This window comes from Cebidichthys violaceus, unplaced genomic scaffold (genome assembly GCF_023349555.1).
Source record: "Cebidichthys violaceus isolate CVI_PGR_0920_01 unplaced genomic scaffold, fCebVio1.0.p SCAF_22, whole genome shotgun sequence".
NCBI classification, from domain to species: domain Eukaryota; kingdom Metazoa; phylum Chordata; class Actinopteri; order Perciformes; family Stichaeidae; genus Cebidichthys; species Cebidichthys violaceus.
Window position 1 is genome coordinate 1,565,591 of NW_027176395.1, and position 24,879 is coordinate 1,590,469.

Consider the following 24,879-nt stretch of genomic DNA (forward strand, 5'->3'; position numbering starts at 1 on the left):
GTGTGTGTGTGTGTGTGTGTGTGTGTGTGTGTGTGTGTGTGTGAGATAGATTAGTGTTGGTGACAGCCACAGGAGAGCAGCGAGTTCTCCCCATCACTGAAAGTCCTCTTGAGAGACCAGAGCCCATTTGGAGGTGTGATGCGGCTGCCTCCCTACTTTCATTTTGTCTGGGAAGGCAGAGTGTAATACTGCGTCTGTGTGTGTGTGTGTGTGTGTGTGTGTGTGTGTGTGTGTGTGTGATGGGGACATTATGTGGGATAATGCGAGTGCGGGAATATTATCTGAGCGTGTGTGTGTGTGTGTGTGTGTGTGTGTGTGTGTGTGCACAAGCGTGTTTTTGTTTGTGGCACAGAACCCTTCGTGTATGGGATAATGTGGGGGAATGTATCCGTGCATTTTTGTGTGTGTGTGTGTGTGTGTGTGTGTGTGTGTGTGTGTGTGTGTCTGTCGTGCTCTTGTGAGATGCGTGTGTGTGTGCACGGTGCGTGAGCGTCACGCACCGTGCACACTAACTACATCTCAGAGTGTGTGTCGGGGCGCGATGGACGCCGCTGTGGCTCGTCCTCTGAACACTCATTTGAATTCATTTGCTCGGTGCTGATTGGAGGTGGAGGGGGTGGGGGGGGGGAGTTTGATCCTCGCGGCCGAACAATTCGGTTCTGCGGGAACAGAAAAAGGGTATTTCGGAAAAAAAAGGTTTGTCGACCAATTCGCGGGAAAGGCTGAGGTTTGAACAGACCCAGCGACGTCCCATCAGATGTCTTATCCACCGAATCACAATCGCTCTTAATTTCCGCCACGTGAAACCTTGGCTTTAGATCAGGCGTATTAACCATTCACTGGCCAGCAGAACAAACCCACCAAACTACATGTGCAGGAATTTGATTGGGTTATTGATCACGTCCAGTGACTCGGCAATTGCTCCGCCAGAGGATTAGATTCCTCCTTCCTCCACACTCCCTGCACCGTCTGCCATCTGGATTGTCAAATTAAAAGCAGGGCGAGCTCTGGTGAGCTTCGACGCACGCAACGGGGGACGCGTTGTCCGTCAGCACGTCCAGCTGACGCTTCCCCATCCAGAATACACAGAGAGATGTTGTTATCGGTGTTGTCTTCCGTGAGCGTCCTCCCCCCCCCTGCCCCCCCTCTCACCCCCCCTCGTTGCGGCATATTGCAGAGTGATCTCCCACGTCGTGTCAGTGTTCGGTGGAAACCTGCTGACAGGTGAAGGAGCAGCTGGTGCCGTGGGAGGAGGTCACGGAGATGCGGGACTCCCTTTATTGGAGCCGTAAATTACCACGGAGCGTTTGTAACGATGCCGCGGCGAGTTTCCCACTTCTTGATTTACCTTTCTGATTTCGTTTGCTCTCGAATAGGCAGCTTGTGACGACGCAGCGTGGAGAGCTTCTCACAGGATGTTTTGAACTTGGGGATGAACTGGTTCCTGTAATGGTTTCTCTCTGGGTTGTTCTTCCTGATTCATCTCTAAAAACCCAATATGCAACGTAGGGATAATTCGCTACGTAGTTTTTTTAGCATCAGTGGAATCATATTTCCATCATATCGTCGTACAAAATTCTGAAACCCGTATTATTTAATCAAAGTGGAGATAAAAACAAAAGGAAATAGTTGGAGTAGTTTGGTTTGATGTAAAGTTTTGCGCGTTCTTGCCATGGATACGAATATCCGAAAATCTCGTCAGTAATAGATAATGTTTTAAATCACGGAGCCAGAACTAGAAATATTCAGCATTTCCAAAGAGACATTATTGTTTTGTTGTTCTTCAAATATACAAAAGGTCATTTACATCATGAATTAATCAGCAGTGAATCTTAATTACGATGAATCGATTATCAAACCGCTCGCTGATTCATTTTCTCGATGGAATAGTTTCGTAGTCGGTGCTTTCAAGAGACGCTTCAAGCGTTCGCTGAACGTAGATCCAGATCTGTAAAAAAAAACAAACACATTTTAATCACTATAAATCCAGCCGCTCCAGACAAATCCAAATTCCCGCCTTCTTTTGTTCGACAGAGCTGACTAAGTATCATAATCGCGGCGTTAAACCCAAACGTCCCGGCGTGGAGCCGGCAGCGTGTCGATCCCCAGGTGTGACAGACGGCCTGGTCGTCAGCGCCGCAGCCGTGACCCGCAGCGCCGCAGGACATCAGCATGGAGGACACACAGTGGCCGTGTGAATTAGTAGTTCCTCCATGTGGAAGTGGAGGTGTGTGTGAGTGAAGACGGATGACGTGTTGCCTGTGTGTGTGTGTGTGTGTGCGTGTGTGTGTGTGCGTGTGTGTGCTGTAGATGTGACAGTGATCTCTGATCAGTATTCACCACTGGCAACAGATCTCAGAGGCTCCAGCCTCTGAGCACAGCCATCTGGGCAGAGGAGAAACACACACACACACACACACACACGCGTACAAATTATTATACAGTACCACACACACACACACACACACACACCAGCACTGAGATATCACAAAAACACGTCCAACCAAGACACATCAAGACAGTCACACGCACAAGTGTATTCACACATAAGCATTTTTTTCGTTTTAAGTAACACACACACACACACACACACACACACACACACACACACACACCGACTGGGTCACAGATATTGTCCGTACACACACTGCATGTAATTATATACACATTTCATTCTATCTACATCGTTTGAGACACACCGCAATTATGTAGCTGTGTCAACATGGACACTCATCATGCACACTTCAAGGAACACAGAACGAAGAAGACCACACATTCATTACAATTACGACTCAACACGCACACACACACACACACACACACACACACACACACACACACACACACACACACACACTTTTCCCTCTTGTTTGCCTTTATGTCTCTGTCTTTCTCCATCTTTGTTTTTCATTCTCCTTCTCCCACACACACATTTACATACACTCGTATCTGGATATTTCACACACACACACACACACACACACACACACACACACACACACACACACACACCATACCATGGTGCGGTGGTCAAAGTGTGATGAAAACACTTCCCAGGTCAGGTGGTCCAGCTGCATCGAGCTTGGTCATCATCACGGTGACAGCGTACGGACAGATCAGTGAGCTGGTGATCACTCCCTGAACACTGAGTTTCATGAGTGTTGAGGTGATGAAGGATGTTTTCACTGCGACTTCAGTGAAGGAGAATCAGCAGCGTTGAGTCACGTCTTGCATCGATTGTTTTTCGCGTTACTTAAAGTCAACAAAGACGACTTGGAGTCACTTATAATCACATTATAACGCATTAATAATCCCTGTTATGACCTTATAAGTTTAATTACTACTACTACTTTAATGTTTTTAAAGTAAGAGGCTCAGGAAGGCAAGCGACATCTGAAACATTTCACGTTTCAGACGCAGTTTTTCTCCAAAGTGTTTTTTTTTTTTGTGCAGCCGCTCCAAAATACCCGTTTGGTATGTTGGAGCAATTTTGGTAACTGGTTGTGCACAGAGCAGCAGCATCCTGTCCTGTTTGCATCGCTTTCAGCAGACGGAGGAGCGCCGCTGCACACTGGCGCTCTCTGCTCTGCACGTCCTTGACGACGATTGTACCCCCCCCCCCCGCCGTGTATTGAAAGCGGCCCTGAACGCAGCCTCCGTGTTTCTGCACGCGGGACGTGAACGCCGTCTTCCTCGCCAGAGTTTTTACGCGATATTACGACTCATTACTTTCACCGCATTTCACCCAGAAACAGACTCTTCCTGAGCACATTGGTGGTGTAATAATAATAATAATAACACATTTTATTTGTACAGCGCTTTAAAAGGTACTCAAGGGCACTTTACACGGTAAAAACAGAAAAAATAAAAGCAATAACAGTATAAAGAAAATAGATGACATAACAGTGGGGAGCAATACAGAACCATATACAACTAGCTTCACAGGTTAAAAGCAGATTATAATGGGCGAGTAATGAACACGTGTCATGTGTGGATGTCACATAATAACGAGAGTCAGCGTCTCTCATTAGAGCTGCAGAGATGTTCCCATTAATCAATCGGCCCATCGACACCAGATGGAAACTGTGTTGATCCTCCGATAATCAATCTGAGCAAGAATGACAAACTTCTTCTTAAATGCGCAGGTGTTGTACTTCACTGTGCTGCACTGAGCACGTTTAAAACAATGCAGCTGAATGTCATTAGTTGCAGCCATTGAATATCATCATTTTTGAGCCACAGTCTAAATATTATGTTCAGGAGTTTCTTAAACGTTCTTTAAGATTCATTTCTTAATCCAGGTGTTTTTATGAGTAAAGCTCAGGTTCTTGACTTTTACCGCTTTTAACAACAAACACCCAGGTTTTAAAAAAAAAAAAAGAAGCAGACAGATTTAATTTGATATAATAAGACGTTAATCAGCTGAAAACAACCGCTCCGAAAACGTATTAGAGGGAGTGAAGGAAAAATGTATTGAATTAATTATTTTGTAAGACGTATAAACTAATTCATGGATCGTTTTTTTATGAAAAGATTTCAATTTAAATGTATTATTATTACTGGCATTATATTCATGATTATGAGCAACGACAGACTTCCCTGAACATCATTTCCTGTTCTTTATGACTACGTCTAATGAGTATGACAAGAACAGAGCAGTATTCATCTGTTCTTCACTGGAGGAATCGGGATCTAGTTCTACAGGAACACTCACAAAATGACTCAAAATGTTGCTTTGAGTTCTTGAAGGAAACACTTACATGTGTGAGACCTAATATTAAGGTTTTAGCGAAGCTGCAGGTGAGCGTAGGACTGGAACACGTGAGACTGGATTAAACCACCAGTTGTGTGAGAGGAGTTCCTTCAGCCGGAGACATGTTCACGTAATAACACAACATCTGCCTCCAAATCAAATCATCACAGTTCAAAAATGAGCCAAACATTGCCCAGTTTAAAAGTTAAGTCAGCAAATTACAAACTAATGTAGGATGTACCATCTATTTAAGTATTTAAGTATTATTGAGAGGACAACAAGAGTTTCTTCTTTTCCAAGCGTCAGATAAAACCGGGTTTAACTCCTAATGTTCTGCATCCTTGAAGAACCACTAATAATTATGATCAGGTCAGCCTGCATCCAGCTACACCAGTACAGTTGGTCTTAAGTGTCATTGACAATAATTGGGATGTTGTTGTTCTTTATTCACACAATTGGATGTAAAGCTTTGCTTAGTTTTGTTGTTTTTTTTGCTGCAGATTACATGCAGGATTTACGAGCATTTAAGCGTTGTTTCCGCTGAACGTGGAGGACGAGAAGCTGATGTTCGTGAACATTTGATCCACTTTCATTTCAATCCCAGGAGAAGTGTTCTTTCTCTTAAGCTCGCTCAAAATCACAATAGATGCTTTTAGTTCAGAAATAAATTAGATTTGCCTGCTGCCGTCGTCTCCAGAGTTTAAGCAGAGTGAGTCCCAGAAGTAAGATTAAATGCACACAGCATGGACATGCTCACAATCTCTCATGCACACATGAAATTAAGTTCTTGTACTTTTTTTTTTTTACACCCGTAATGCACGAGTAAATGCACGTCTTTAGAAAATAAAAAACACGCGGCGTTGGTGGTCCTCCCTCGTCTTTGGTCATGACAGGCCGCTCGGGTTTTGCCGGCGTGTAATTAGGCGACGGTTTTAACCCGAGCATGCACACACACACACACACACACACACACACACACACACTGCAGATTCAAGCTTACTGTACAGGTTACAGCAGAGGAATCGGCACAGGCGAGGTGTTCCTTTCACTTCCTGTTTGATATTGCAAACTATTGCTTTCTCGCTTTGAGTTTAATTTCAAACCAACAAACAGAATACAAGAGAGTGGAAGACATGCCCCCCCCCCCCCCCCCCCCCCCCCCCCCCCCCCCCCCCCCACACACACACACACACACACACACACACACACACACACACACATAGTAATTATTCCAAGACGTCTGAAGATGCCCGTGGTGATGAATTCCCAAATATAGGAGGATACCAACATGCCAAATAGAGTGTGGCAATATGTACAGCAGGTATAATGCATAGCCCACACACACACACACACACACACACACACACACACACACACACACACACACACACACACACACACACCCATCTTATCATGTATAACCCGCCAAATGAATCAAAATGCAGAGAGGAGTTGCATCACGTTGCGTTCGGACTGAGTGCAGCTGTTTTCATACAGCTGTTGAATGTGTAGTCTGCTTACATGTCACCTGTGGTCTTTGTCCATAAGATGTGTTTTTTTTGCAGTCTTCCCTCACTCTGAGGTCCGATGTCCTCTTTGTCCTTGTCGCACGCGGTGATGGCGTTCATCACCCGTCTGTGTTCTCAGCGCCAAAACTGCATCCGTATTCCAGCACTCGTAGTGCCGGTAATATCTGTGATAGATGTGTGTCGTCGTCGTCGTCGTCGTCGTCGTCGTCGTCGTTGTTCGGGCACAGATCACACTGAGTGACGTTCAAGGTTAGAAGGAGCTCACCTACAGTGTGAAGACAAAGACTACACCAGCCAGCCTCAGGTGGAGGATTAAAGAAGACGGCCAGCAGCGAGACTTCCTGTAGGACGACGAGCTGCAGAACAGCAGGGTAGCCAAGGTCGCTCCGTTTGAATTCTGTCCGCGCGGTAAGCAAAGCACAGAGACGGCTACCGAACGCCGCGGAGGTCAGCGGCTCGGTTCTCACCAGGGCCCGCATGTTAAAGAGCTGTAGACGCTCTTGATTAAAAAAAGGCCGTCAAATGTTTCATTTTATCCCACTTGAAAGGTCACATCCTCTACCGCTCAGAGTCCAAATCACTTATTATTTCCACGCAGGGTGGGAACATGCACAATATACGCACACATATATGGACCGCATATGAGGGGGTGAGGGGGGGAGACAGACACACATACAGTAGACTAGACTTTTGCGCCGGCATTTTCTCTCCCGCTGCCTCACATCGATCCAGTTGTAGCTGTAGTTCTGTGGGGGGGGGGGGGGCTATGCTGTCGGATGGCGGTGGGGGGGGGCAGGCTGGAGCAGCGTACAGTAGAAGGCTGTGTGGAGAGCAGCAGACTTGAAAGGGAGATGGTGGCCTGGCTTTAATCGAGCCAGAGGAAGAGGGGAATGTGCAAGCAATTAGCAGGAATCCCCTAGCACTGGCGTTTTTTTTTTTCTCTTGCCCCCCCCCCCCCCCTTGTATGAAAATTGAGGCAGCCAATTTCTTCAGCGAGCGGTTGGTTTGTGTGTGCAGTGGAACAACACCCTCAGTCGCTCACTCGCTCCCCAGCTCCTTCGCTGCCTGGCTTGTTCACAATGAACACGCAAACAAACAGCACCTGAGCTTCATCCCACACCTGTGTGTGACTGATGGAGGTCGAGACCGCCGAGAAAAAAAAACAAGAAGAAGAAGAAGAAGACGAGAGGAAGGAGACCGAGAGGGAAAGATATGGAAAGTGAGACGTAGGAATAGATGGAGCGCCGAGTGGTGGGAGGCTTTAGATTGGAGCGCGTTCCTGCGCTAACCTCGGCCAGTCACGACGCCTCGTCTCTCAGCCCTGCGGGGGGGGGGGGGGGGGGGGGGGACGACGACTCGTCTGTGGACTCACTACGGCTGTCGATCCCTCTCAGGTGAAAGGACCGGAGGATCAGTGCTCAGCTTTTCACGCCGAGAGCGAGATCTGACACTCAAATGCTGCGGGGGCTGAATTTATTTGCACAGATGTAAATTCCCACCAATTAGACAATTAGTCCATATGAGTGGCTCTCCTGGAGTATTCATGTTTGTGCTTTGGTTGAGGTCACTCATTGTGTTGCTGCAGATACCGATTGCTGATCGTCGATGAGCCGAATTGGCTGATCTAGATCCTCTTTGTTTTGATAGAAGAGCCGGTATAAAAGGCTCCGGACTCATTGTTTTCACCGCTGTCCCGAAAAATCACTTCAACTGCTCTGAAGTCAAACCCTAAAACAATTCTAAATGCAATCGATGATTAATAAAAAACCCACGGTTCACATGCGTACCGAACCGCGGGGGACCGTATGGATCACCGATCAACTACGGTCCGTTACACCACTACCAATTATACACATTGATGTATGAACACACACACACACACACACACACACCTACACACACACACACACCTACACACACTGCTGTCCAGCGTCAGCCCAGCCAGCCAGAGTCCACCTTGCTTGCCAGACAGCTCGGTGCGAGCCAGCCTCGTGGTCACGGCTCTGCTGTGACATCATCAACGTCAGACGGCGGCCCGGGGACACGGCTGTCAGCCGCGGAGCCAACGGCTCGTCTCCTTAATTCGAGCCGCGTCCTGCTTAAAGTGTCTCTGATGTTAGGGAAGGAAGCTCAACCGTCATCAGTGCAACGTCTCAAACAAAATATCACGGATGAAACAATCGGTGGTGAAAACTGGTGACGGCGGAAAAGCGGCCTGCAGGAGGAGATCTCAAATTTAATTGTGAGATTTTGTCATTTTTGAGTTTTAATTATTCTTTTTCGCCGATCACTTGTCACGACGCGGAGTTACAAACTTACATTTCCTCGTTAACAATGTCGGCATCCTTCTCTGGCAACGCAGAGGAGAGCTTTCTCATTACACTCCACCAATCTCTTTCAACACGGCTGAAGGACACTTTTTCTTCTTCTTCTTTTTTTTATGCCGATGTGACTCATTCCACTTCAAGGTTTTCAGGATAAAAGCGCACATCAAATAATGCGGCGTTTACCTCGGTTGCCCGGCTGGACGACGGATCGGGCTTGTTAAATTTCGTGGAATATTCTAAAGACTTAATTGGCAAAATGCATCGGTAACCTGCGGATAGAAATAAAGATCTAAAGATTGTCGTAGAATACCGGGTGAGGTCCTCGTTGTTGGGTCCAACCAGCAGTCCAGGAACCACAGATAGACCCGTTTATTATCACAACTAACCAGCTGGAACTAGAGGATGTTTGACTTTTCTTCTTCTTCTTCTCTAAACGACGATTAATTGACGAACTCCTCATCTCATGGACTCACGGGTTCTTGTTGTCTGCTCTGTACTCAGGATCAGTTTATCATTCTGACCTTTTACAATGTATTTGGCTTGAAAAGTGTCTTAGAAATAACTTTAGCAGACTGTAATCGTTGATGTCATGTCGACGGCTCCAGTTTGTTCACATCGACAGTAAATGCGTCGCTTCTGGAAAGGTGAGATTTTATCGACTGCTGTCTCCGTCTCAGTTATTAGCTGCTGCAGTTCAAGATTCAGTATGAATGAACGTCAAATGACTTCATTAATCCTGATTGTGCTGTTTAAATAAGCTTTATTGTTGGGTTATTGTTAGATATAATGATAAAGTGAAAAATAAAACCTGAGGAATTATCGAGTAAAAAAAGAGCAGACTCACATAAATAATATTTTAATGTTATTTATCCTTTGTGTATGCAGGGTTACCTTATGATTTATGATTACCTTATTCAAGATTGTTATATTTTTTCACTAAAAAAGGATGTTTCTAAAATGGTTTTAATTTTGGCCACGATAATCGCGACCCAGGCAGCGCTCGGCATCTTGAAGCGTCGCTAAAATACACAACGCTCTCATCGCAAATAATACAAAATACAAAAAAAATTAGAACATATTGGTTGTGGTGCCCTAAAAGTAAGGAAACTGTAGAGCGGCTCTTGTTGACAGGTGCAGTGGGAGAATGACGGGGGATGAATTGCTGTGAATGCGATGAGAGCCCAGCACAGACTCTTCCCGGTGGAGCCGGAACCAAAGCGGCCGTGACCTCTTGATGATTTTAAGCCAAAATCCTTGCTTCTGCACATCTTATTACATCATCTGAACCGGATCCCTCTCGGGGCTTCACTTCACCGATGCGGTTGCCTTTCAGCGGCTCGGGTGGTGCGGCGTGGCTCGGGTGGTGCGGCGTGGCTCGGGTGGTGCGGCGTGGCTCGGGTGGGTGCGGCGTCCCACCTGAGCAATCGGTCCATCCATTCCTGTCTGCTTATCAGGGGCGAGATTAGAGAGGAGTCCCATCAGCACCGGCTCTACTTAGCGGATCACCAACAGGCTTTCCGAGGCCGGCGCGATATGGATTTGCCCTCACCTGGTGGTGATGGAAAGGATAAGATCTGGAATACAAGCAGTTACAGTTGCACTGAAGGAGTCGAGGAGTTAGGCTAGGATAATGATCTGAGGTGTTTGGCTTGGAGTTAAGTAGCAGCAGTTCGGCTGTCGCCTAAGAAATGAAGCAGGAGGTGTAATACCTGCAGCTTGAAGCTCGCTTCTACAACATTTCATTTCACCTCTGGGGGGGGGGGGGGGGAGGAGGGGGGTTTGATGTCGGGCGGAATCTTTCGTTTTTTTTGTGTTTGTTTCAACTTCAATCTCCTCTCCAAACCAAACCTCATGTGATGACAAGTGGCCAAACCTCTTTCCAAATAAACAAGCATGGGACTAGCAACAGGCTGAATTTGCAATGAGCCAGAATTAATGAAATACAGAAATGAAACGAGTCCAATGTTTTTTCAGCCTGGTTCAGACCGGAGACTACAGAAAGGCGAAGGCGTGGCCTCTCACCTATCTTTAGGCTCCAGTGCGCCCCTACGCCTCTCGGGAAATACCATGCGAACTGTAAATTGCCCTTTACGACGTGGGTGTGATTAGCGTGCCGACTGAAGTTCTTTGAAAAGGAGACGGAATTAAGGCCAAACGTGGGCCTGCTGTTTAAAATGTCGAGCTGACAGAGCGGCCCGGGAGCCGAGCGTCGGGAGGAGTTCCCTCTCCGCCCGGGCTCTCTCAGCGACCGCAGCTCCAGAGAGGACGGGTGCCAAGAGAGCCCGTGGGCACAATTAGCCAACAAAAGGCCCGGCCTCCTCCTCCCCGGTGCCGGACGAGCCCTCGTAGATTCCCTTACAAAACGCAACGGGGGCCTTTTTTAATGTCTTGCCCTCTTCACTTCAGACTCTCAGCCTCACCTCTCCTTTAAATTCCAGGGTTTTGACCCTCCTGGGGGGGGTTCTGACATCTGTTTTCACATGTACCTGCAGCGCGGTACCCTGCAGCGGATCAGCCCGGCCGGTTTACGTACACGCCAAAGGTCATACGAGTTGACTTCCTGTTGTCTTGGGAGCATTGAAATACACATCACAACAACGCTTTTTCTTGATGCAATTAAGGCAGAGTCTGCACTGGGTTAGAGCAACGAGTGAGTCTGACCAATAAAGTCATCCGCAGCCGAGTGTGGGACGTGTAAGGCCCTCCCCTTTCTCTTCATCGCTGTGAGCCATCAACCAGCAGCAGGAATATTAGATGGATGACATCCGCAGGCTTTACGCTGCGTATTCAAGCAAAGGTCAAACAGCGTGCCTCTGTTGATTTATCTGGATCTAGCAGAGTCGGTACACAACCTTCTGTGCTTTTTGCACGCGCCATTTCATAGAGAATATTATTCATCAATACAGCCGGCATTCTCAGGATGCATCACTTTAAACGATAGACAAGTCTGGTGATATTCTATATTTTTCTTACAGTCCTCGGCTTAAAAACAGTTCCCAACAAATGCGCTTTTTACTCCTTAATTCCTAAATGATGCTGAACTTCTACTGAAAATACATTCCCCCAGCTTTAGCCTCTTCTTAATTGTGTGCCATACCGCACCAGGATTGCGCTTGTGGTCACCAAAAATTGCAAAAACTAGTTTCCTCCGCATGCTTTTGTGCCCCGAGTTGACACTTGTGATTGCACACAGGAGTGTAAAGTATATGCTTGTAATCTTTTTCTGGTCCCATCATCTTTTTTTTTTTTTTTTGGGAGTGAGTGAGGAGCATATTCTTAGTCCTTCACAGTGAATTCTCGCTTGGCTTTGTCGACCGAAGCGGCCGGTAAACAGCCACACGGTGCGGGCTTCCTGCAGCGCTTCGCTGTAGTGGCGTGCTGTGACTTGGTAACGGAGATCGTTTTAAACGTTGCCGATACACCCACAGGACTTGATCTTGGCCTCGGGGCACGTATACCACACCAAGAGTGTCCCTGAACGTATACGCATCGCCGTGGGGAGAGAAACAAGGAGACTCAAAGCAGAGCGAAGGGTCAGCTGGTGTTTGATTCCACATTTGCGGTTGCAGCCACAGACAATTATGTCATTTAAATATCATATCGTTGTTATAGTCGTGCCAATAAAGCATATTGAAGGGAAATCGTAGGAACGGCTGACTTGCTGTGTCACTCATCCGACCACAATCGCTGCACCAAGCAGCTTCCTGCCATCTTTCTTTTTTGTATTTTGATTGCAGATAGCTGGTATCATACGAAGGTTTGGGTTCATGAGGAAGTGAAGAGTTTGTCGTGCGGCGTGTGCTGACACTACATCAAGTGACGAGAAGGAGCAGATGTTGCCTTGCTTGTGGGTTTGTGACATGTAAACTGGGCCGACTGACAGATATTTCCCTCATGTATATGTTGGGCGATGATGAAAGGACCGATTTTAAGTAAAAGACACACACACACACACACACACACACACACAGCAGAGCAGTGAAAGGGATGCGACGTTCAGTCGTAGACCAGTTCTGACTTCCTGCCTGCAAGTGTTCGGCTTCCTCTTTTCTGCAGATGATTATCATACACCTCTTCTTTTTTTAACTGTACTTCTAAAAAGCTGAACTTTCTCTTCCTGGCAGAGCGGCGTTAACAGTCGCTTTGGTTTAACCACCGTTTGCATTTATTAAAATCAACAAGGATCCGAAAAACCGATGGTGAATAATAAATAACTTGAAGAGGCTTTAAATCTTCACCTCAGAAATAAATCAAACACAGACCAAGAAGAAGTGTGCAGGGGCATTTCCTCTTTGCAGAAGCTTTCTCTTGTTGTGCTTGTGAGATATTCTGCATGCATGTGTGTGTTACGAGAGAGTTGTTGTTACTGCGTCTTTATTGGTTTTTCGTGAGAGTCTGCGAGGCCAAAATGTGTAGAAAACGATAGTGTTTTCGTGTCATAATCACCGTGTAGGTTTGTAGGTTTTCAACTATAACTGAATTAGAGTAGCCACCGAAAATACTCCGACTGGCGCGTTTAAGAGCAGATCAAACTATTGGACAGCGCCAATAGCAACACAACACCCGTCTGAAACCAGTAGCTGTTCGCAGAAATGCGCCGTTTGCGGCTTTTAAACCTGCACAAATAAAATCTGTGTGATCCTCAAAGCACCCGAGGGTGAAAGGCAAACTAACTAAGCAAATAGCGTCTCGATGCTCCTGCGCTATTTGCGCCTATTCAAACGAGGTAATATGCAGACAAGTAGCGCAAAAGGTGGCCCCTTTCTATGCAAATGAGGTCTGCAGCGAAGGCTTCATCGCCCTCAAACACATTCATACAGGGATGTAGTGACAGGATAAACAAACAAAGCTCCCCCACACGTCACTATTTAGAATACTATACAATAAGGTTATATCTTTGTCGCCAAATGGAAGACCTCATGAAAATAGTCATAAAGCAGCTCATTCATTGATTTTCAATTTGACAGTAAAATGTGAGATTAACAGAAGATTTTGCAGCAATCAGAATAATAATCCTCAATAAATAGCTCACGTGAAACGATCAATGCATGAATCGATGACCTGAACGCAATGGGCTGAAAGAAGGAGAAGCATTTGCATGACCTGGAAACTCTCAAAAGGGCCAGTAAGAGGCTCCGTCTGGTGCCACCGTCAGCGCCGTCATGGCCGCGTTGCAGGAGAGTTAAGACTGAAGAGGACGGCGAGAGTTTGTCCGCAGAAGAGACGACGTTGAAGAACAAGACGCTGCTTGTGTCGGTCAGCATGCCATCGCGTGCCTCTGCTGTGATGTCATGCGGCTTGTGCACACAGATCTGACTTCTGTTTCTCAGAATGTGGTCAGACACACACACACACACACACACACACACACACACACACACACACAGGGATGCACGGATCCCACTCTTTTTCCCAGGCCAAAAGTACTTGCATTTAGGTACTTGCCGTGTACCAAGTACTGAATATAACATCATTACAGTTCAAACAATACGTTTGAGAAGATGTTCCTCACTTTCTGACTGTAACAGTTTGAATATACAACATCATACATTTTCACATTCAACTCTGTGTTTTCCTGATGCAAACGGAAAATAGTTTTGCAGTAAGGATGTAAATAATTATTTACAACATTAAAAAGAAAAGAAAGAGCCGAGCAAAACTCAGAGGAGCTCAAGCTGTAGCGTTCATTCACCGCCGCCGCGTTCACAGTTGTACCGTTACCGATGACTCCATACTCGTCATCGTCGTCACGCGCCGTCTGGACCCCGGACACATGCTAACGTCACGCCGAGCTTGTGACACGCTGGTGGAAGGAAACCCAGAGACCAGACAGACGCACAGCTGACACACGCTGACGGGAGGAGTTTTATGTCGGGATGAAGACCATCAGAGCGTGAAGTATGTGAAGGTCTTTAATCAGCTGTCCGCATGTGTGTTCAGCCCATTACAGCAGACAAAGACAAAACGAACCAGGTCACTCACTTCCGGGGAATGAAACTGCTGTTTTTATGTTTATTTCTGAGTGAGTGTTGGTACAAAGCTCTTTATTTGTTCAAGTGACGCTTGGAGTCTCGCAAGCAGAGCGCCGTTAGCAGCTGTATTTTCATTGATCCAGCCAGTACACGGATAACACGCGGCCCCCTTCAGTCCAGCTAAATCTCCTTTTCCCAATCTGTCAGCGGCAAACGGCTCAATAGGAGCGGAGCGCGTGAATCTTTCGCGATGCCGCTCCTGATCTGAGCTCTCAGAGACGTAAGACGCAGCAGCACAGCGTCCGCAGGAAGCTGCCATGATGTGCCACGTAAATAAGTGAGTGCAATAGAAGAAGCCCTCCAGGAAAGAGACGGGTTTGCTTTTGTTCGATGGTTTTCCAACATCTCTGTGAGTACTAAAGATAGTTTTTTTTTTTTTTACATTTTATGTAACTATCCTTTTTTTCCCATTTTTACTACTACCACTTAATAATAATGATAATAATCCTATCTGTCAAAGCAATGGCTGTTTATCCTTTGGACACTAGAGACTTTCAATATTGTTCTCTACAGCTTTATTCACACATGACAGGTATATTATTTAAGAAACAATAGCCAAACATTTGATGGCTGCAGCTCCTCAAATGTGAGATTATGCATCTTTTTAGATCATTGTTATCTGATCATTTTGGACTGTCGGTCGGTCAAAACAAGACACAACCTCAACTTGGGCTCTTGTTTTCTGATGTTTCAAAGACTAAATAATTCATTGAGAAAATAATTGGCACATTAATTGACAATAAAAAAATTATGAGGCCTCATAGCTCGTGTGATATTTGGCATTAGATGCGAGTGAGGAAGCAGCGCTCTGTTCTCTCACAGACTTTTTTTCATAAACTTTATAATTTATTAGATGGAGAATTCTATGGCCTATTTTACAAAGCCCGATGAGATTTATGTTGTGAACTAAATTCCTGTTTACTCGCTTCTAAAGTGTTTCGCTGGATATTCTTGAGTTCATGCATGCAGATGGAGTGAATGAAAATGTAACTGTAAACTATAGAGAGGAAGTGCCGGCCTGGTTATTATTAGAGCTTTCACAATTAGTTGATTCATTGTTGAAGGTTCTCAATACGGAATTCAGAGCATTTCTGTTGCCTCCACAAGGCTCTCGGTCGGCTAGCAGCCAACGTTGCTAACGGTGCTAACAGTGCGTACAATGATAACAGTGCTGACAGAGCTAGCAGTGCGGCGCAGCGGTGACTAGCTGCCCAGTGGGTATTGACAGGCCTCTAGAGCTACTAGAGCCGTGTACGCCGTCTCTACGTCACTCCTCCGCAGTCCAGATATGGTCACTTCAGTCCACTGGTTGCAAAAAAAACAAGATGGCGACGACGAAAATGCTGAACTCGAGACTTCAAAAGCGCAGTGATTAATCCTGAAATTCTTTTGTATTCATTTGTTGGTTTCCTGCTTCTCAAATGTTAGGATTTCTGCCTCTCTTTGTCATATATGATAGTAACTTGAACATCTTTGAGTTTTGGACTTTTTGTCAGACAAAACACGCAATTTGAAGAAGTCACCATCTACTCTGTTTTTTCACAATATTGTGTCATTTCGTAGACTCAACAATTGATCAAGAAAATAATTGGCAGCTTAATTCAAACTTGAAAAATCATCATTAGTTGCAGCTCTTTTTATAATTGTGTTAATACAAGTTTTTATCTTTTATTTTGTCCACCTCTTGCCCCACACCGCAAGGGAAAAAACCCAAGTAATTTATCGACTGACACAGACATCCGGCAGAAAATGAATCACCCAGACAACGTACTGAAAAATTGTCTCACTCAGTATTTTGTGGTTTATTAAACTGATACGTGAGAGGCGATAACTGCAGAGTGATGCATTTATTGCAGCACTCTTAACAAGGCGGAACATGCCGATTTAATCTCTCTCGGTTTATTTAACCTCGTGCTGCTGCTGCAGTAATGTTACTGTGAACGCTTTCAGCTCAGACTCGTGTCGTGTTGGAAATGTTAAAAACAAGACTGGTTTTTCGTGACTTGTACGTTAAATTTACGTGTGTATTTAGACTGACATGTAAAACGGACATCACGTTTACGTAAAGATGTGTGTCTGAAAGGGGTTCAATGGTCATAATAATGTTATTACCTTCATTCGGAAATGTGTTCTGGACTTGAACAAACACCGATGCAAGAACTTTTATTTAGAATATAGAAATGACTAAATGGATAGGAAAAAACAACAGCTTTTGCATTTGAGGTAACATAAGCCAACATAATGCTTTGCTGACTGTATTTCCATTATGCGTATAGTCTGGCTGAGTGTTTGTGCTCTATGTTTAATGCAGTGGCTGCAGCTAAGCAGACTGCACGGCAGGGATGTGATCGACCCGTGTGTGCGCTGTGTAGGAAGGTGAGGGGAAAGTGTACGTTTATGTGACTGACATCGCAATCAAAAACACACTCAGTAATGCAGAGGATGTCGGCGAAATGTTCCCACACGTTTCTGTTAACACGGCAACTCAGGTGAGGGAGCTGATTTGTATTTTGATATTTGAGGAAGCCAGGACAGGAGAAAAAAGAAGAAAAAAACTCCAGGGAGTTATGTTTGACAATCTTTATTCTTCTTGTCGTAAATCAAGAAAACCGAAAAAATGTCCTGTGGAATTCCTCGTGAAAACAAAAGACACAGTCAACCCACCTGGTAGCATATCTGGTTGGTTTCAGACAGGCGTAGTTGTACTGTAAAGCAGCCGTTTTGTAGAAATATACGTCAGTGTCGATGCTTTTCTCTCATAGGGTGACAGGTGTGTGTCAAGTATTACCGGCTAAAATTAAGAATATTCAGGCGAGGGTCAGTCTTTGACATTTAAAAGTCTTTGTCCTTAGTAGCCAGTCAAATGGTCTTAAAGGTCCTTACATCTGGCTAACAAATAAATTTATTTAGATTTAATTAAATTCAGTTTTTAAAAAAGGGAGGGAGGAGTTGTTTCTATCTTAAGAAGATGTTGTAATGTGGAAAAACTCCATCAAACAAACAACAACATAGAATCACCAACAAAATGTTTATGAAATGATTGTAGTTTGACAAAACTTTTCTTTTGCATAAAGAGTCAAAGAGGCCAGGGGTCTTTACATTACCTTCCTAAATCATCATATCAAAGAGAATTGGGTAAGCTACTTTAATTCACTTGAGAATATGTGTTTATTCTCTTTCTTGATCAATACTGCATGAAACTGGAGCCAGGCGATCCTTAGCTTAGCTTAGCATAAAGACAAGGAACAGTCAAAAAAAATACGCCTACCTAAAGTCACTTGATATCTCATTTGTTTAATAATTTAAAACTCAACTTATTATTTTAACACTTTTGAAACTAATGAGATTTAATTAACGAGCTCTATAGCCAAGTTAGCTGTTTTGCTGTAACTCTCAGGAAGAAAGCAACTAAGCATATATCCCAAAATGTCAAACTCTTCCTGTATAAGGATCCGTATCCCACAGGGAAGACTTGGTTTGCAAACAAGATTTTCAAAAATACATTAAAACTCAACATAAAGTCAAAAGAGTCAAAGCACCAGAGAGGGAGACTTAACAGAACAAAACATAATGCAAAATGCAAATATCTATTATAGACCAAAGCAGCTATAATTACGTGTATAAATTAGACAAGGTAATTGTTGTGGGGATAAATGAATCCCCAGTTCTTGAACCCCCCCCCCAAGAGCACAGCAACATTTTGTATAATTAAAATTGCATTCTATTTCCTCTTGTATGCTTGTCACATCAAAGAACCCTTTCAGGAGGAGAGATATCTTGACGTCCCTCTTCTAAATCAGAGTTTGACATAGTTGCATTGTAGTTTCACTCATTAGTTTTACATTAGCATTGTCAAATGAGGCCTTATTCGAAATGGAGCGTTTCCCGATCAAGACCTGGGATTTGCCGATATTATTCGGGTTATAGGAGCATTCTTTGGACATGGATACAGCACATTTAGGATATGCGTCTCACTGGGGGTTTTACTGCAGTTTGCAACGCACGGCCTCTTGCCTGTTTACGGTCGACTCTGTGCGCTGTACAGTGGTTTTACACAAACATGCATGCCTAAAAGAAAAGGCCATATTTGTGGATGGAATTAGAAACATACCTACTTTTAAACAGTATGAAGGACTTCGATATCAACAGGTTTTTGGATATATGTTTTACAATACAAGGTTGTTGAATGAATGAAAGAGAGAGGCTGTGTTCTCACTGTGAACAAAGTCCACTAGCTGCTTCGTTAGTCGGGGTTTGAAAGTTTTATTGTAGTGGTTTTGTTGCTTAAACCTAACTGTTGGTTTTGTTACCTAAACCTAACTGTTGGTTTTGTAGCCTAAAGCTAACTGTTGGTTTTGTTGCCTAATCTGTTGGTTTTGTAGGCTAAAGCTAACTGTTGACTTTGTAGCCTAAAGTTAACTGTTGGTTTTGTAGCCTAAAGCTAACTGTTGGTTTTGTTGCCTAATCTGTTGGTTTTGTAGCCTAAAGCTAACTGTTGGTTTACTAGCCTAAAGCTAACTGTTGAATTTGTAGCCTAAAGCTAACTGTTTGTTTTGTTGCTTAATCCTAGCTGTTGGTTTTGTTGCCTAAAGCTAACTGTACGTGGTTTTGTTTTAGGCCCAACCATGATGTTTTTCTTTAACCTAACTAAGCGGTTTTGTTGCCTAAACCTAACTTTCGTCATTAACGTAATGTTGTCCTGAAGAAAAAGTTGTTCTGAGTGACACGAACAAAATGGACAATTCATGTCCTTGTACCCGAAACCAATAGATTGCATTTCCTGACTACTCCACAAACTGCCGTGAGACGGTGTTGACTGTGTGATTGTGTGTTTTTGTTTGGATGGCTGTGATTTTAGCAGGAAAAATCCCCGTGAGACATGCTGTTGATCTCTGGTTATAGGATGAATATGGAAACATATTGGGTAAATGACTGAAGTCTGGTAGCACAGCCACCCCACCCCATTCCTCCAGCATGAGCCCACAATGTCTCAATAACCTTCAAAGTATCCCCTCTCCATATCTGCCTCGTCTTTCTGTGCCATCCGCATGCAGCACACATCCACAGGGACGCGTGACAAACACTCTGAAATGTTGTACTCTGAATTCCCTCTCAGTGCATTTGTAGTGGAGCTCTTCACCAGATTAAGTTTAATTCCAAAATGAGATATCCTCCACCCTACCATTGCAAAACGATTGCCTGCCTGCAAGCAGAACTCACTATGGATTATCACTGAATGTATGAGCAAAGTCAAGACCTTTGCTCATGTAAAGAGTGTGTGTCGCTGCATATAAGCACTGCCTGTTAACATTGTTTCTACCTAATGAACATGTTAGCAATGGAGCCCTTACATTGTCCTGATAACGCTCCTCATCCTGTAATGGGAATTCTTCTTCTCGCCTTCTAGTTGAACTACATGGTCGCCCATTTTGTGCTCACTCTTACTCAAGAGCGTCTTTGACAGCTGTGGCCTCATTAGGTGGCAACGTTTTACTTCGTTTTACTGCGGGTTGAGCAATGCACACACAGTGTCTTTAGGATTAACTAGAAAACAATATGACATGGAGGATATAGGTTTGGGCATCATTTCGCTGAAAAGATTCAGCAGCAAAAAAAAACAACAGTCCAAAAAATATTTCCTGGGCATCCGTGGAATGTTAATGAAGAATGCCTCACTGAAGTTAGGGTGTCTTTATCGCCTGTACTGTGACATATTCCCCAGTCAAACAGAATATATATATATATTACATTTTTAAATCAAATCCTTCGCATTTAATTGGACCGCTAACAAGTGGGCGGGCTGGAATGTAGCGCGATGGAGCTACGGAGGACAGTTGCTCCACACAGGTCTACGTTGTCGCTAAAAGTTGCAGATTGATTGGTGGATGTTACGATATTATTATTTTGGCCGGTACTAGCTTAAGTAAGCATACGCCGTGTTTTGTTTTACAGGAAGAAAAGATGGTTTAACTTTCATTTAAAACGACGAAAGAAACAGAATTTTTTATTAATTACAATAGTTGCCCCATATGTCTGAAGATGTGATCTTCAAGGGTGAAAAGAGACACTTTTCAGCTTCAGTAGATTCAGCGAACGCCTAAGAACAACAGAGGTTTACAAAAACCTCTAGCTGCAGTAAAACAATCATTACTCATATCTGTTGGAGGTAAGAGAGGAATACTGTGATGTTATAAAACGGCCCCGTCTCCTCGAGACCGCATTGTGAATCACGTTTGAAGGAAACTTTTTAAACCCGGGCTTTCACTGAGAAGACTGCGGTTCCTGTCCCGTGTGAACAAAGTACTTGTGTTGCCAAAACATAACCAGGTAGTAGTTTTGTAGCTTTGTTTTGTTTTGATCCAATTTTGTTGTCAGCCAAACCATGGCGTCTTTCACTGAACCTGACAAAGTAGTTTTTTGTTTTGTTCGTTAAGCACGTGTTTGAAACGGCTTAAGACTGTAACTGTTCAGTCCGGATATAAAAGCCCTTCCCTCAAAAAACATAATTGAGAGTGCAGTTTAGTTGAATGGGAATCTTGTAGGAGACAGGTCTGTATAAAGCAGATGGAGGATGTTGGGATGGATGGACGGGTCAACGCAATAACACACTTTGACACGGGAGGCCACGGCTTGTGTTTTGTCCCCAAATCCAACCAAACCTTGAAAACCACAGAACATATTAGACGTGTCTTCTGGAGGGCAATTTCAAAATCGTGTTTTTTTTTTGTTCAATTTGGAGGACTTGTTCTAAAACGTACTTTAGCAAAGAAAGTAGTGAACCTGAAAACCTTTGCTCAGTTTTCAGTGTGTCATTCGTGGACGTTGCCACGTCTTCCTCGTGGCCACTAGGAGGCAGATATTGACGAGTATGTGATCGGACGAATAGTATTTTTGTGAAGTACTTCCTGGATCCGGGGTACGCCGGTCTTTCCCTCTTGAACATTATCACCAAATGACTAACAGAAGTCGGATAACGGCTCGCACTCGTATTTTTTAACCGTCTCTCGTATCAACAATTACTGTGCAATAATAATAACTCATCTGGAAATGAAAATGGCTCCCTGCAGGGCCTGTTACTGTTACCAGCTTCACCTCACTGATTCCTTTTCTCTCTCTCTCTCTCTCTCTCTCTCTCTCTCTCTCTCTCTCTCTCTCTCTCTCTCTCTCTCTCTCTCTCCTGCAGAGGCACCTCCCTCTGGGATGTCCAAGAATGGATACTTCTTTCAAGAAATGGGTGAGTCTGAGCCAACACCGGAACATATCGTCTTCGTACCGCTTTTATTTCATTATTGCTGTTATTAGTTCATGTCTTAGTTTGTTCTTGCCATATCTATTGGTTGTATTGTTATATGTTTTAGCAGGGATAAACTCTCACTGTCGAGCTCTCTGTTGTTACATCGCGGTGCTTTGTAAACCCTGTTTCTAAAGGTGCTATAGAAATAAAGTTATTGTTATTATATGAATGCAACGTACACTAAAATATCAGTTTTCTTTCCACAATGGAAAACAAAGAAGCCATAATCAGGACGACATGAGTTGGATTCAGAGGTTTAATGCTATTTGTTTAAGCATTCGCACACTGTTGAGCTGTTCCTCCGTTAACTATAGCTGACCACAAGATCGAATGTCAAACACACGTTATGAGTAGTTTCGTGGTGGTGGGGTGATAATGCGCTGGCAGCCACACAGCCAGCTGAGTGGTATTTCTTGCGTGTTCCTCAATTACGTCGTGAATCAATCGACGCACCTTAAATGTCAACATGACGGCTTTGACCGTGCCATTGGTTTTTATTGGCTCTCTAGCACGGCGTACGCTTTAGTGATAATTAGATTTTTGAGTCTTAAAAAAAACAAAAAAAAAAAACAACTCCAGGTATGAATGTCAACCGGATCATGCAAACTGTTAATATTCTATATCCTCACTCGGAGGGAAGCGTCGTTCCAGCTGCACTACTGCAGCTTTTAATTATAGGTAGTGGGATTCTTTCTTTTTTTTATAATTATTTGCATATTGCCAATGATGTGCTCCGTACAGTGGTGAAAGATGTGCCTTACAGATTAGAGCTGCAAGCGCAGACACCGAGAAAAAAACAAAAAACTCTCCCAGCTCTCACACTCCACTGCATTTGGATATAAATAATAAACTTTGCTGTTATGATAACGGCAGTTTCATTACCTTCAAGCCAAGGAGAGGCACCCAATTAGTATGTGCAGCACGAGCAGTCGGGACAGGAATACGCTTGCATTGGATCTCCCTGTCTCCCCGCAGCCAATTATCCCCCTCCTGCAACACACAGATTCACTCAGCAGAACCACGGAAGGCCTCCTGCTGCAGCCCGACACCACCGACCCGTTATTTGGCAACATTCTATCCAGGTGTAAATGCAATTTCACTATTGTAGGCGAGCGAGCGTCGTCCACCGTCGTCACGTCGGAGGTTCGTTAGCGAGGGTCGGTCTGGAAGCCGAGTTGGCGATCAAAGGTTGTGAACGGGGGAGATGTGAAAAATGCTGTTTGTTTTAATGTGTCGCACTGTGGAAGTGATCCTGTCGTACCGCTGCCTTCTGAGTCATTATGCTCTTCATGAGAGTGTTGGTAGTTGTCTCCGAGTCACATCAACTGTCGGTGAGCTCGTTTGGTGCGCTGATTATGGCTGCACGCTTTTTGGGTTAAATTATGTTCTTTGTGTCTTACAACACAGACGACAAAAAAAATTAAAATAAACACATGCAATGCGTGGAGAATGGGGATTTTAAAAACATTGCTGTGGAAATAATTTTGTGGTATTAAGATTTTTTTTTTGTTGTGATTTTTAATCGGTGGATTTGTGGATTTTAGGACTTAATTCATGGATTCCTGAGGAAATAGTTGAGCAGAGGTGGCAAACCACTCAAATCCAGAAACAACTCATCATGTGATCATTTCAGTTCATATATAACATCCTAAACAATAGCTGCACTCATATCGTTTATATGGAACTTGCGATCTTGGAGCTTGATGATTTTTGGTCCTGTGGGAAACGTTTGTAACCCTGGAGAGTTCCACGCAGTGAAAGACCAACATAACCTTCATCCATACAGACTATAATCATCTTTACTTGTACATTCTGTACATAACTCAGACGCCTGTTTCCGACTTGGAACTGATGCCGTTGTCTCCGTCTATTCCCTCGCCGAAGCCACCAGACTCCATCGTTTTCCCTCGCACGACACAGGGGGTTGCTGGCTTACCGCTGCCTCCGTCGGTGAGTTATTGTGTGACTGTGAACTAAAGTCACACAATAACACGAGTCAACCCCCTGAAGCAGTGGTACTGTGAGGTACAATTACTGTTATAGGGGAGACTTTCTTTTAAGGTGGCTAAAATATGTTTCGCTTCTGGTTTTGTCTTAAAAAAAAACTAAAAAGGAGCCAATTTTCCCAATTGAGTAGCTGAAAGAAGTAAATGTTTGGCATTTTAAAAAATCAATCATCAAAATAATTATTTTTGTTAATTGACCAACCGATTAATCATCATTTCAGCTCTATTTTCCGACTGTCGTTCTCTTCGGCTCTATTTTCGGACGAAATGAGAGATTTGAAGTCGTCCACTTTGGCCTTCGGCCTTTTCTAAATGATATGAATCCAAACAATAATTGACGGATGAATCTATCTACGTAACCGATCGCTAGCTGCAGCCTGAGACCACCTGCGTCGTGTGATTCTCCGCACAGAAAGCTTGAAACGTCTCTAATGATGCGGGCGTGCTCCGCCGCCGCTGCTTGTGTCTCTCTGTACGTCACATGTCAAAGGCTGCCGCACGCCGGTTTGAAGGAAACACATCAATCATTCAGCGTTTTCATACGGAACATCCCTCGTCTCGCTCGTCCTTGTTCCCTCTACGTGTCACATGCTCGCACCGACTGCTCGCTGTCGCTGAGAGGGAGCGCGCCTCCATTCATCTGAATTCAATTCATCGTTTCAATCACGACTGTGAAAAGAATCCAGTTTTGAGATTTTTAATAAAATCAAACCCTGGATCTGAAAAGGGACTCTCTTTAGTTGGAGTTTGATACAAAAAAAAAAAAAATAGATAAATAGATCGGAGAGTAGAAAGCAGATCGAATATTTACAAAGCGTTATTAGCATGTTGTTGTGAAACTGAAGTGAAAGCGTTGATTTGCTCCTCCTGCTCGGCAGCCGCTGTTCTCCCTCTCAAGGTGGTCTGAAAGTCAGAGCCCAGCCTGAGACTCAGCGAGG

At 44.3% G+C, this 24,879-nt stretch overlaps 1 protein-coding gene across 3 annotated transcripts in view; it reads left to right on the forward strand.

Moving 5' to 3' along the window:
- slc4a11 (solute carrier family 4 member 11) overlaps positions 1–24,879 on the forward strand; it is a 95,480-nt gene that overhangs the window by 17,746 nt on the left and 52,855 nt on the right. For 2 of the 3 annotated variants that reach the window (XM_068717635.1, XM_068717636.1), the window contains exon 2: positions 21,825–21,875. In XM_068717635.1, coding sequence (XP_068573736.1) covers positions 21,825–21,875 — 51 coding nt within the window. Of the gene's footprint in view, positions 1–14,969; positions 14,991–21,824; positions 21,876–24,879 lie in introns of those variants that run through there. The other variant, XM_068717637.1, reaches the window with a different exon arrangement.